The following is a 13827-nucleotide window of genomic DNA, read 5'->3' on the forward strand; positions in this document are numbered from 1 at the left end:
CTCTGTACTCAATAAATATGACTACTTGTACTTCCCAAGCGCTTAGTACAGTGCTCTGCACACAGTAAGCGCTCAATAAATATGACTGACTGAATGAATGAATGACTAAATGAATTGAATGAATGAATGTTTTGTTTTATTGTCTGTCTCCCCCTTCTAGACTGTGAGCCCGTTGTTGGGTAGGGACCGTCTCTATATGTTGCCGATTTGTACTTCCCAAGCACTTAGTACAGTGCTCTGCACACAGTAAGCGCTCAATAAATATGATTGAATGAATGAATGAATGAATGAATGAACGTATGTGCCAGCCACTGTACTAACCGCTGGGGTAGAGAAGCAGCGTGACCTAGTGGATAGAGCCCGGGCCTGGGAGTAAAAAGGTCATGGATTCTAATCCCCGCTCTGCTACTTGTCTGCTGTGTGACCTTGGGCAAGTTACTTCACTTCTCTGTGCCTTAGTTACCTCATCTGTAAAATAGGGATTGAGACTGTGAGCCTCACCTGGGACGGGGACTGCGTCCAACCCTATTTTCTTGTAATAATAATAATAATGATGGTATCTGTTAAGTGCTTACTATGTGCAAAGCACTGTTCTAAGCACTGGGGAGGTAACAAGGTGATCAGGTTGTCCCACGGGGGCCTCACATTCTTAATCTCCATTTTACAGATGAGGTCACTAAGGCACAGAGACGTTAAATGACTTGCCCAAAGTCACACAGCTGACAATTGGCGGAGTCAGGGTTTGAACCCATGACCTCTGACTCCAGAGCGCAGGCTCTTTCCACTGAGCCATGCTGCTTTTATCCACGCTGCTTTTATCCACCCCATCGCTTGGTACGTAATAAGAGTAAGTGCCTGGCACATAGTAAGTGCTTAACAAATACCATAATTACTATTATTATTAGATACAAGACAATCAGCCTGGACACAGTCCCTCTTCCATATTGTGCTCACCAAGTCAGAGGGATGAAGATTTAATTTAATGATGAGTTGAGTTTCTAAGATATTGTCATCTTTCCATTCTTGGCAGACTTTCTATGTCTCTGGTCAGTTATCATAATTTGATGCATTGGGCCACTTTTCTTGAAGAAGGTCCTCGTTTCTTTCTTTCACCAGTGCACGGCTGGTGTAGGGCAAAGGCTGGCAAGAATCTTACCACGTCATTGGCACAAGGGCAGCAAAAGAGCCAACAGCGATTCCAATCCCCCTTGCCTTTTTTCTAAAAGCAGAAAAAAATGGTAACCTTCCCCACATTCTTCTGCCACAGGAATTACTGTAAGTAGCCATATCAAATCATCATTATGTTTATGGGCTCAATGTTCTGTCCTTTTTCCCCAACTGTTTTGTTGGTGGTGTTCAGCTCTGAAAATGGGTCTGATAGTATCAGAGCAGTTATGCCAACGTAAAGGGAAAAGCTTGCTTGAGAAACAGGAATTCAATCCATTGCCATTTCTAGGTGGACCTCCTGGACTGCCTGGTGTTTTCTAGGTCCAATGTCACCAGTCTGAGCAGAAGTAGAATTAAAAATAAAATGATTTACTAGGGTTGGGAGAACGAAGGATGTGACTGGCAACCTTGCCTGAAGCTAAATCCTTCATAAAAATAATAACAGCTATGGTATTTGTTAAGCACTTACTACATGCCATGTACTGTACTAAGAGCAAGGCGGGGGATACAAGCAAATCGGATTGGACCCAGTTCCTGCCTGCAAGGAGCTCTCAGTCTTAATCTCCATTGTACAGATGAGGGAACTGAGGCCCAGAGAAACGAAGTGACTTGTCCAAGGCCACACAGCAGACAGGTGGCGGAGCCGGAATTAGAACCCATGACCTTCTGACTCCCAGGCTGTGCTCGATTCACTACGCCTTGCTTTTTAAAAACCAGCCTTGCTACTTAATAGTCCCCAGCCTCTCCTCTCGGGCTGCAGAAGTCTCCCTTCCCCATCTCCCCCAGATAAAAAAAGAGAAAACAAATTTTCCTCTTTTGTCCCGCCACCTGATATGCTCCTCATCTGTGCTGCAGCCTCTAGCTTTAAGCTCCTAGCAGGCAGTGTGAGGAATTCCCTGACCAGCTGCTACTCTGACTCCTCCCCATTATTCATTCATTCATTCAATCGTATTTATTGAGTGCTTATTCTGTGCAGAACACTGTACTAAGCGCTTGGGAAGTACAAGTTGGCAACATTAAGTAGAAGCAGCATGACCTAGTGGATAGAGCCGGGGCCTGAGAGTCATAAGGTCCTGGGTTCTCATCCCACCTCTGCCACATATCTGCTGTGTGACCTTGGACAAATCACTTCACTTCTCTGGGCCTCAGTTCCCTCATCTGTCAAATAGGGATGGAGACTGTGAGCCCTACATGGCATAGGGACTGTGCTACGCCTTCCCTTCTCAAAGCCGACAGACGATGACTCTTCCCCCCTTCTGAGCCTTATTGAAGGCCCATCTCCTCCAAGAGGCCTTCCTTGACTAACCCCCTCTTTTTCCTCTCCTCCTACTCCTTTCTGCGTCACCCTGACTCGCTCTCTTTATTCATCCCCGCCCCCAGCCCCACACCACTTATGTACATATCTGTCATTTAATAATAATAATGATAATAATAATGATGACATTTGTTAAGCGCTTACTATGCAAGGCACTGTTCTAAGTGCTGGGGGGGATACAAGGTGATCAGGTTGTCCCAGGAGGGGCTCACAGTCTTAATCCCCATTTCACAGATGAGGTACCTGAGGCCCAGAGAAGTTAAGTGACTTGCCCAAAGTCACACAGCTGACAGTTGGCGGAGTCAGGGTTTGAAACCCTGACCTCTGACTCCAAAGCCCGGGCTCTTTCCACTGAGCCATGCTGCTTCTCTATTTATTTATTTATTTACTTATTTATTTACTTGCTTATTCACTCATTTATTTATTTATTTATTTATTTATTTATGTACGTATGTATGTATGTATTTACTTATTTACTTATTTATTTATTTATTTATTTATTTATATTCATGTCTGTCTCCCCTTCTAGACTGTAAGCTCGCTGTGGGCAGAGAATGAGTCCATTTATTTTTATTTTGTACTCTCCCATGCTCTTCATTCATTCAATCATTCAATCGTATTTATTGAGCCCTTCTTGTGTGCAGAGCACTGGACTAAGTGCTTGGAGAGTACAATACAGAAATAGAGACAATCCCTGCCCACAACAGGCTTATGGTCTAGAGCTCTTAGTACGGAGCTCTGCACACAGTAAGCCCTTGATAAATATGAATGAGTGAATGAATGAATTAGCTTGTGTCCACCCCAGGGCTTAGTACAGCACTTATTACTCTATTTATTTTACTTGTACATATTTACTATTCTATTTATTTTATTTTGTTAATATGCTTTGTTTTGTTGTCTGTCTCCCCCTTCTAGACTGTGAGCCCGTTGTTGGGTAGGCACTGTCTCTATTTGTTGCCAACTTGTACTTCCCAAGCTCTTAGTACAGTGCTCTGCACACAGTAAGCGCTCAATAAATATGATTGAATGAATGAATGAATGAATGAATACAGCACTCTGCAGACAGTAAGTGCTCGATAAATACGAATGAGTGAATGAATGAATTAGCTTGTATCCACCCCAGTGCTTAGTACAGCTTAGTAAGCGCTTAACCAATACCAGAAAAAAAAGAAAGAAGGCAGGTCCTGGGGAAGCCACGTGTTTGGCACATCTTTGCCCCACAGAACCAGGCAAGAGTCCATCCAGCTGAAAACTGAACATGCTTGGGAAGAAACGTCTCCTCGATTTGGGCCAGGCTGTGTTTACTCTGACTAGTCAGTGTCTAGGGATGTGAAAAAACGGGCCAGTTGTAGCAAACAGGGCCGGGCTCAAAGGCTGGGCTTCACACTGCTCCTTGGAAAACATTGGGAGGACTTAGTGGAAAGCAGACAGGAATGGCAGTCATGAGACCTGGATTTTACCCCTGCCTTCAGTCATTCTTTCATTCATTCATTCAATTATATTTATTGTGCTCTTACTGTGTGCAGAGCACTGTATTAAGTGCTCGGGAGAGTACGACTGAACACAGATTCCTGCCCACACCGAGCTCACAGTCTAGTGTGATCTGACCACTTGGCCGTTCTGTCCCTCAGTTTCCTCATCTGTAAGGTTGCCATTAAATATCTTTTCACTCTCCCCCTTTGACTTTGAGGCCGAGGGAAGCAGCATGGTGTAGTGGGCAATAATAATAATGGCATTTATTAAGCACTTACTATGTGCAAAGCACTGTTTTAAGCACCAGGGAGGTTACAAGGTGATCAGGTTGTCCCACGGGGGGCTCACAGTCTTCATCCCCATTTTACAGATTTAATGGAGGCCCAGGGAAGTGAAGTGATTTGCCCAAAGTCACACAGGTGACTAGGGGCAGAGCCGAGGTTTGAACCCATGACCTCTGACTCCAAAGCCCATGCTCTTTCCACTGACCTCTGACTCCAAAGCCCATGCTCTTTCCACGGAGCCACGGGGTAGACTCTGGGCTTTGGAGTCAGAAGGTCAGGGGTTCTAATCCTGGCTCCACCCCCTGTCTGTTGTGTGACCTTGGGCAAGTGACTTCACTTCTCTGTACCTCTGTCACCTCATCTGTCAAATGGGGATAGAGACTGTGAGCCCCACTTGGGACAGGGACTGCGTCCAACCCGATTTGTTTGAATCCACCTCAGCACCTAGTACAGTGCCTGGTACATAGCAAGCGCTTAACAAATACCACCGTGATGATTATTATTACTATGTGGGGGAGGTACTGTGTCCAATCTGAGGGTATTTTATCTCTCTGGGTGCTTCTGAGGTGCTGGGCCTGGCCTAGTGGTGAAAGTCTGGTGGGAGAGGATGTGGGTTCTAATCCCCGCTCTGCCCCTTGTCTGCTGTGTGACCATGGGAAAGTCCTTTACTTCTCTGGGCCTCAGTTACCTCATCTGTAAAATGGGAATTAAGACTGTGAGCCCCACATGGGACAGCCTGATTAGCAGCATGGCTCAGTGGAAAGAGCCTGGACTTTGGAATCAGAGGCCATGGGTTCAAATCCCTGCTCTGCCAATTGTCAGCTGTGTGACTTTGGGCAAGTCAGTTAACTTCTCTGGGCCTCAGTTCCCTCATCTGTAAAATGGGGATGAAGACTGTGAGGCCCCCCATGGGACAACCTGATCACCTTGTAACCTCCCTTAGAACAGTGCTTGGCACATAGTAAGCACTTAATAAATGCCATTATTATTATTATTACTCCAATGATTAAAACAGTGCTTAACAAATACTATTATTATTGTTAGTGATGAAGTCATCCATGATGAACTGCAAATGCAGACCTCTGGTCATCCAGAGGGGTGGCCCCGTGGGTGATGGACTGGGGGCTGGGAGGCTGGGTCATAGGCTGGGGGAGGGGTCCCAGTGTTGGTCCCACTGTTGGGTAGGGACTGTCTCTATATGTTGCCAACTTGTACTTCCCAAGCGCTTAGTACAGTGCTCTGCACACAGTAAGCGCTCAATAAATACGATTGATTGATTGATTGATTGGTCTGGGGGGGTGGGGCGGGAGGTGGGCCAGGGTCTACCCTCTGGGAGGGGAGATGGAAGGGAGTAGGAGGAGGAGGAGGAGGAGGAGGAGGGGGAGGAGGAGGAGGAGGAGGAGGAGGAGGAGGAGGAGGAGAAGGAGGTGAAGGAGGAGGGAGAGAAAGGGGAAGAAGGGGGAGAGGAGGAGAAGGTAGGGAGGAGGGGGAGAAGGGGAAGAAGGGGAAAAAGGGGAAAGAGGAGGAGGAGGGGAGGGGGCAGGAGGGGAAAAAGGGGAAAGAGGAGGAGGAGGGGAGGGGGCAGGAGGAGGAGGAGGAGAAAGGAAGGAGTGGAAGGGGAGGAAGGGGAACGGGAGAAGGGGAAGAAAGGGAAAAAGGGAAAAGAGGAGGAGGAGGGGAGGGGGCAGGAGGAGGAGGAGAAAGGAAGGGGTGGAAGGGGAGGAAGGGGAACGGGAGAAGGAAAGGGAAAAAGGGAAAAGAGGAGGAGGAGGGGGAGGAAGGGGGAGAAGAGACTGTGAGCCCGTTGTTGGGTAGGAACCGTCTCTATATGTTGCCAACTTGTACTTTCCAAGCGCTTAGTACAGTGCTCTGCACACAGTAAGCGCTCAATAAATACGATTGAATGAATGAATGAGTGAAAGGGGGGGAAGAGGAAGGGGGAAGAGGAGGAAGGGAGGAAGGGGAAGGGGAAGAGGAGGAGGAATTCTATTCGTTTTGACGACTTTGACACCTGTCTCCATGTTTTGTTTTGTTGTCTGTCTCCCCCTTCTAGACCGTGAGCCTGTTGTTGGGTAGGGGCCGTCTCTATATGTTGCCGACTTGTACTTCCCAAGCGCTCAGTACAGCGCTCTGCACACAGTAAGCGCTCAATAAATACGATTGAATGAATGAATGAAGGGGAGGAGGGGGAGCAGGAGCAGAGGGGGAGGAAAGGGGAAGAGGAAGGGGGGAGGAAGGAGAAGGGGAAGAGGAGGAGGAGGGGGAAGGAGAAGGGGAAGAGGAGGAGGAGGGGGAGGAAGGGAAAGGAGGGGGAGCAGGAGGAGGAGGATAAGGGGAGGAAGGGGAAGGGGAAGAGGAGGGGGAGGAAGGAGAAGGGGAAGAGGAGGAGGAAGGGGAGGAAGGGAAAGGAGGGGGAGCAGGAGGAGGAGGATAAGGGGAGGAAGAGGAAGGGGATAAGGGGAGGAAGAGGAGGGGGAGGAAGGAGAAGGGGAAGAGGAGGAGAGGGGAGGAAGGGAATGGAGGGGGAGCAGGAGGAGGAGGATAAGGGGAGGAAGTGGAAGGGGATGAGGAGGAGGAGAAGGAGAAGGGGAGGAAGGGGAAGGGGAAGAGGAGAAGGAGAAGGATAAGGGGAGGAAGGGGAAGAGGAAGAGGAGGAGGAGGAGAAGGAGGAGGAGAAGGAGGATGATGATGATGATGATGATAATGGCATTTATTAAGCGCTTACTATGTGCAAAGCACCGTTCTAAGCGCTGGGGCGGTTACAAGGTGATCAGGTTGTCTCACGGGGGGCTCACAGTCTTCATCTTCATTTTACAGATAAGGAAACTGAGGCCCAGAGAAGTGAAGTGACTTGCTGGGGGGTGCGAGGGGGGAAGAGGTAGGCATCGGTGCCCGGGGATGCCCGCAGGACGGGTATGTGTGTGTGGGTGTTTGTGTGTGTGGGTGGGTGTGGGTGTGTGTGTGCTTAGTACAGTGCTCTGCACACAGTAAGCGCTCAATAAATACGATTGGTTGATTGATTGATTGTAGGGGGATGGGGTCCTGACCCCCTCCGTGAAAGAGGGGAGGGGCGAGGGGCGGGGACACCGGGGATGTGTGTGCATGTGTGTCTGCGTGGGTGTGTCCGTGTGTCCGTGTGTCCGTGTGTGTGTGTGTCCGTGTGTGTGTGTGTGCGCGCGGGGGACCCTCCTCCTCCTCCTCGTCGTCCTCGTCGTCCTCGTCGTCGTCGTCGTCCTGCTCCTCGTCCTCGTCGTCCTGGTCCTGGTCCTGGTCCTGGTCCTGCCGCTGCTCGGCCTGCTCCGCAGAGCGCGCTGCCCCCCCCCCCCCCCCGAGGGCCCCGAGCCCCCGGAGGCCCCCGAGGCCCCCGAGCCCGGTGGGGCGCAGCGTGGGGCGCAGGGTGGGCGCAGCATGGCCTCGTCCCCGCCGGGCCCCGGTTCCGGCCCCGCTCCCGCAGCCCGCTGGGGACAGGTAACCGCAACAGCCCCCCCCCCCACCTCCGCCCGCCCCCAGACCCCTCCAGCCCCCCCCCGGCCCCCCGACCCACCCTCCTCCTCCTCCTCCTCCTCCGCCCCCCACCCTCCTTCAATCCCCCTCCTCCCTCCAACGGCCCCCCGCCCCCTTCCTCCCCACCTCTCCATCTCCCCCCCCCCACCCCCCGCCAACGACCCCCCTTCCTCCTCCTCTTCCTCCTCCTCCTCTCCCGGCCCCCCGACCCTCCCCCATCTCCCCCCCCCACCGTCTCATCACCGCCCCCCGAAGCCCCATCTCTCCCCACCAACCAACCGCCCCCCGCCCCCCATCCTCCTCCTCCTCCTCCTCCTCCAGCGCCGCCCCCCCCAAACGCCCCCCGACCCCCATCTTCCCACCAACCGACCCTCCAACCCCCATCCTCCTCCTCCTCCTCCTCACCCCCCCCAAGCCCTCCCCCCCCAGCCCCCACCGTCTCCTCCCCGCCCCCCAGCCAACCGCCCCCCCGGCCCCCCATCCTCCCCCCCGCCCCCTTCAGTCCCCCCCTTCCTCCTCACTGACCCCCAACCGACCCCCCACCCTCCTCCTCCTCCTCCTCCTCCTCCCCACCGCCCCCCAGCCCCTCCCCATCTCTGCCCCAACCTCCCCCGACCCTCCACTTTCCCCCCAGCCCCCTTCAATCCCCCTTCTCCTCCACCACGCTGACCAGTCTCCATCCTCCTCCTTCTCCTCCTCCTCCTCCACCGGCCCCACACCCTCCCCCATCTCCCCCCCAAACATCCCACGACCCCCATCTTCCCACCAACCTCCCCCCTCAGCCCCCACTGTCTCATCACCGCCCCCCAACCCCCATCTCAACACGCCAACCTCTCCCCGACCCCCCATCCTCCTCCTCACTCTCCCCCATCTCCCCCATCCTCCCCACCGTCCCCTTCAATTCATTCATTCATTCATTCATTCATTCATTCATTCATTCATTCATTCATTCATATTTATTGAGCGCTTACTGTGTGCAGAGCACTGCACTAAGAGCTTGGGAAGTACAGTCCCCCTCCTCCTCCACCATACTGACCCCCAACCGACCCCCCAACCCCCATCCTCCTCCTCCTCCTCTTCCTCCACCTGCCCCCAGCCCCTCCCCATCTCCCCCAAACGCCCCCGGACCCCCATCTTCCCACCAACCGACCCCCGCCCCCCATCCTCCTCCCCCTGCCCCCTTCAATCCCCCTCCTTCACCACACTGACCCTCAACCTACCTTCCAACCCCCATCCTCCTCCTCCTCCTCCTCCTCCACCGCCCCCCAAGCTCTCCCCATCTCCCCCCAACCACCCCCCGGCCCCCCCATCTTCCCACCAACCTCCCCAGCCCCCACCATCTCATCACCGACCCCCCAGCCCCCCATCTCGCTTAGTACGGTGCTCTGCACACGGTAAGCGCTCAATAAATACGATTGAATGAATGAATGAATGAATCTCTCCCCACCAACTAACCTCCCCCCACCCCATCCTCGCCCCACCCCTTCAGTCCCCCTCCTCTTCCTCCATACTGACCACCAACCGACCCCCAACCCCTATCCTCCTCCTCCCCCTCCTCCTCCATCATCACACTGACCCCAGCCCCCCATCCTCCTCCTCCTCCTCCACCGCCCCCCAACCCCTCCCCCATCTCCCCCCGAAATGCCCCCGACTCCCATCGTTCCACCAACCGCCCCCGCCCCCCCCCGCCCCCCACTGTCTCATGGAGAAGGAACATGGCCTAACAATAATAATAATAACAATGGCATTTATTAAGCGCTTACTATGTGCAAAGCACTGTACTAAGCGCTGGGGAGGTTACAAGGTGAGCTGGTTTTCCCATGGGGGGGCTCACAGTCTTAATCCCCATTTTACAGATGTGGTAACTGAGGTCCAGAGAAGTGAAGTGACTTGCCCAAAGTCACACAGCTGACAATTGGCGGAGCTGGGATTTGAACCCATGACCTCTGACTCCAAAGCCCGAGCTCTTTCCACTGTGCCACTCTGCCTAGTGGAGAGAGCCCGGGGCTGGGAACTCCAAGGACCCGGCTTCTCACCTCACTTCCCCTACTCCTCTGCTGGGTGACCTTGGGCCAGTCACTTCACTCGTCTGGGCCTCAGTTCCCTCCTCTGTCAGATGGGGATGGAAACTGGCAGCCCCACTGGGGGACAGGGCCTCGGTCCAACCCGATATGCTAGGGCCCACCCCAGCGCTTAGTACAGCACCTGGCTTGTGGTGAGCGCTTAACAAATCCCACCCCTAGTCTTATGATTAAAGCCCCCTCCGCCAGCCCCCAGGGTCTCATGGCTGACCCTCGATCTCCTGGCCCCCAGTCCTGGCCAGCCTCCTCTGAAGGAGGTAGTGATGACCACCAGGACCACCACAATGATATGATGAGGAGGACAATGACATCCCCTCAAACAATTATCCCTTATCCTCCACCCAGTCCTGGAGCTTCACTGCCCAACAGGGCCCTGACCGGCCCAGAGGGGCCATGTATTGTTCCACTGGACTCTCCCAACTGCTTAGTACAGTGCTCTGAACACAGTAAACACTCAATTCCCACCCCATCAGGGGCAGAAAGACCCACATCCCCCCCACTTCCCTGCCCCCAACAGCTGGGGGCAGGATGCAAACCCAGAAGGTAAAGGAATATATGTATGTATCTATAATTCTATTTATTTATGTTGATGCCTGTTTACTTTCATTGATGTCCTTCTCTCCCCCTCTAGAATGTGAGCCCACTGTGGGCAGGGATTGTCTCTCCTTATTGCTGTATTGTCCTTTCCAAACACTTACTACAGTGCTCTGCAGACAGTAAGCACTCAAAAAATAAGATTGAATGAACAAATGAATGAAAAGGAAGGGCAATCCCTACCTCTTTTTTTTTTTTTAACGGTATTTGTTGAGTGCTTACCACATGCCAGGCATTGTACTAAGTGCTGGGGTAGATACCAGTTAATCAGGTTTGGATACAGATCCTGTCCCACATGGGGCTCACAGTCTTGATCTTCATTTTATAGAGGCGGCATCTAAAGCATAGAGAAGCGACTTGACTTTCCCAAGGTCACACAGTGGGAAATGGCAGAACTGGAATTAGAACCCAAGTCCTCTGTTTCCCAGGCCTGGGCTCTGTCTGCCGGGCCATGCTGTGACTTGCTTCCAGTTAGGGGCAAACTGGTCAGCCTGGTTTAACTCTACCACATGCTCTCCCACCTCTTCCTGCTCCTCCTCCTCCTCTCCTCCATCATCAATCATATTTATTGAGCGCTTACTATGTGCAGAGCACTGTACTAAGCGCTTGGGAAGTACAAATTGGCAACATATAGAGACAGTCCCTACCCAACAGTGGGCTCACAGTCTAAAAAGGAAATAATAATTGGCATTTGTTAAGCGCTTACTATGTGCAAAGCACTGTTCTAAGCGCTGGGGAGGACACAGGGTGATCAGGTCCCACGGGGGGCTCACAGTCTTAATCCCCATTTTACAGATGAGGTAACTGAGGCCCAGAGAAGTTAAGTGACTTGCCCAAGATCACACAGCTGACATGCGGCGGAGTTGGGATTCGAACCCATGACCTCTGACTCCAAAGCCCGTGCTCTTTCCACTGAGCCACGCTGCTTCTCTTCTCCTCCAATTTGTCTCTGTTAGGAGATTAGAAAAAGGGTCAGGATTTAGAGGTGACCCCAGCCAAGAGTGATGGGTCTCAATATTTATGACGGACTAGGTCGGATCCCCATTTATTTGCACGAGGCCATCTTTTGACGTAGACTTCTTTTTTTTTTTGTCAGGGCTGTCATCCTGAATGCGCAGTGGGTTGTGCAGGGAATGGAGGGATACAGAGAGTTCAAGACACCTTCAAGGTAAGATGCTGGCCGAAGCGAGGGCTTGAACATTTCTGCCTCAAGAGTGCTTCTTACCCACTCGTTCGACTGAACTTGCTCGTTCATCATCATCATCACCAGTCGTATTTATTGAGCGCTTACTATGTGCAGAGCACTGTACTAAGCGCTTGGGAAGTACAAATCGGCAACATATAGAGACAGTCCCTACCCAACAGTGGGCTCACAGTCTAAAAGGGGGAGACAGAGAACAAAACCAAACATACTAACAAAATAAAATAAATAGAATAGATATGTACAAGCAAAATAAATAAATAAATGAATAGAGTAATAAATATGTACAAACATATATACATATATACAGGTGCTGTGGGGAAGGGAAGGAGGTAAGATGGGGGGGATGGAGAGGGGGACGAGGAAGGTTTGGCTGCCTATATGTTTTTGGTTTCTTTGGATTCTATTTATTTTGATGGTACTGACACCTACTTGTTCTGTTTTGCTGTCTGTCTCCCCCTTCTAGACTGTGAGCCAGTTGTTGGGTAGGGACTGTCTCTATGTGTTGCCGAATTGTACTTTCCAAGTGCTTAGTACAGTGCTCTGCACACAGTAAGTGCTCAATAAATACCATTGAATGAATGAATGAATGAATGTATTTTTTTAGTGGTATTTATTAAGCAGTAACTATGTGGCAGGTACTGTACTAAGTACTGGGTAGATAATAATAATCGTGGTATTTGTTTAGCACTTACTATGGGCCAAGCACTGTTCTAAGCGCTAAAAAAATAATCCTAGACTGTAAGCTCATTGAGAACTGGAAATCATCATCATCATCATCAATCGTATTTATTGAGCGCTTACTATGTGCAGAGCACTGTACTAAGCGCTTGGGAAGTACAAATTGGCAACATATAGAGACAGTCCCTACCCAACAGTGGGCTCACAGTCTAAAAGACTGTGATGTGAAATGTGTCTGTTTATTATTAAAGCAGCATGTTGTTAAGCAGCATGGCTTAGTGGAAAGAGCACGTGCTGGGGAGTCAGAGGACGTGGGTTCTAATCCCTGCTCCTCCGCTTGTCTGCTGTCTGACCTTGGGCAAGTCACTTTACTTCTCTGGGCTTCAGTTACCTCGTCTGTAAAACGGGGATTAAGACTGTGAGCCCCACGTGGGACAACCTGATTACCTTGTATCTACCTCAGCGCTTAGAACAGTGCTCAGCACATAGTAAGCGCTTAATAATAATAATAATGGTATTTATTAAGTGCTTACTGTGTGCAGAGCACTGTTCTAAGCACTGGGGAGGTTACAAGGTGATCAGGTTGTCCCACGTGGGGTCACAGTCTTCATCCCCATTTTACAGATGAGGTAACTCAGGCACAGAGAAGTTGAGTGACTTACCCAAAGTCACACAGCTGACAAGTGGCTGAGCCGGGATTTGAACCCATGACCTCTGACTCCAAAGCCCGGGCTCTTTCCACTGAGCCACGCTGTGTATTATCATTATTAGTACAAGGTACTCCCCCAAAGAGCTTTGTGCAGTGCTCTGCAAACAGTAAGCGCTCAATAAATGTGACCGAATGAATGAAATAACAAGCTAATCAGATTGGACAGGGTCCATTTTCTTCTATGAGGCTCACAGGTTTAAAATCCCATTTTCCAGATGAGGGAACTGAGGGCCAGGGAAATGAAGTGGTTTGCCCAAGGTCACACTGCAGACAAGGGGCAGAGCCGGCACTAGAATCCCTCCCAATCCCCTGCTGTCTCTGCTGGACCACGCTGCTTCTATGTTTAGTGGCTAAATCATCTGGAGAGAATGCATTAACCCCTGTATCACATGAATGGAGAAATGTTCATTCCTGATTGCATCAGCTGTATAATGACAGAATACCCCATCCCTAGAAACTCAGCTCTAACCACAGTGAAATTTTCTCTCTGAGCCCATTGTTGGGTAGGGACCGTCTCTATATGTTGCCGATTTGTACTTCCCAAGCACTTAGGGAAGCAACGTGGCTCAGTGGAAAAAGCCCGGGCTTTGGAGTCAGAGGTTGTGGGTTCAAATCCCGGTTCCGCCACTTGTCAGCTGTGTGACTTTGGGCAAGTCACTTCACTTCTCTGGGCCTCAGTTCCCTCATCTGTCAAATGGGGATGAAGACTGTGAGCCCCCTGTGGGACAACCTGATCACCTTGTAACCTCCCCAGCGCTTAGAACAGTGCTTTGCACATAGTAAGCTCTTAATAAATGCCATTATTATTATTACTTAGT

At 51.2% G+C, this 13827-nt stretch overlaps 1 protein-coding gene across 1 annotated transcript in view; it reads left to right on the plus strand.

Moving 5' to 3' along the window:
- Positions 1-7628: 7628 nt before the first annotated feature.
- Positions 7629-13827, plus strand: part of BCAT1 (branched chain amino acid transaminase 1) — a 77464-nt gene continuing 71265 nt past the window's right edge. The window contains exons 1-2 of the mRNA XM_038771452.1: positions 7629-7707; positions 11515-11586. Coding sequence (XP_038627380.1) covers positions 7648-7707; positions 11515-11586 — 132 coding nt within the window. The 5' untranslated portion in view covers positions 7629-7647. The remainder of the gene's footprint in view (positions 7708-11514; positions 11587-13827) is intronic.

The sequence above is a fragment of the Tachyglossus aculeatus genome, chromosome 2 (genome assembly GCF_015852505.1).
Source record: "Tachyglossus aculeatus isolate mTacAcu1 chromosome 2, mTacAcu1.pri, whole genome shotgun sequence".
NCBI lineage: Eukaryota > Metazoa > Chordata > Mammalia > Monotremata > Tachyglossidae > Tachyglossus > Tachyglossus aculeatus.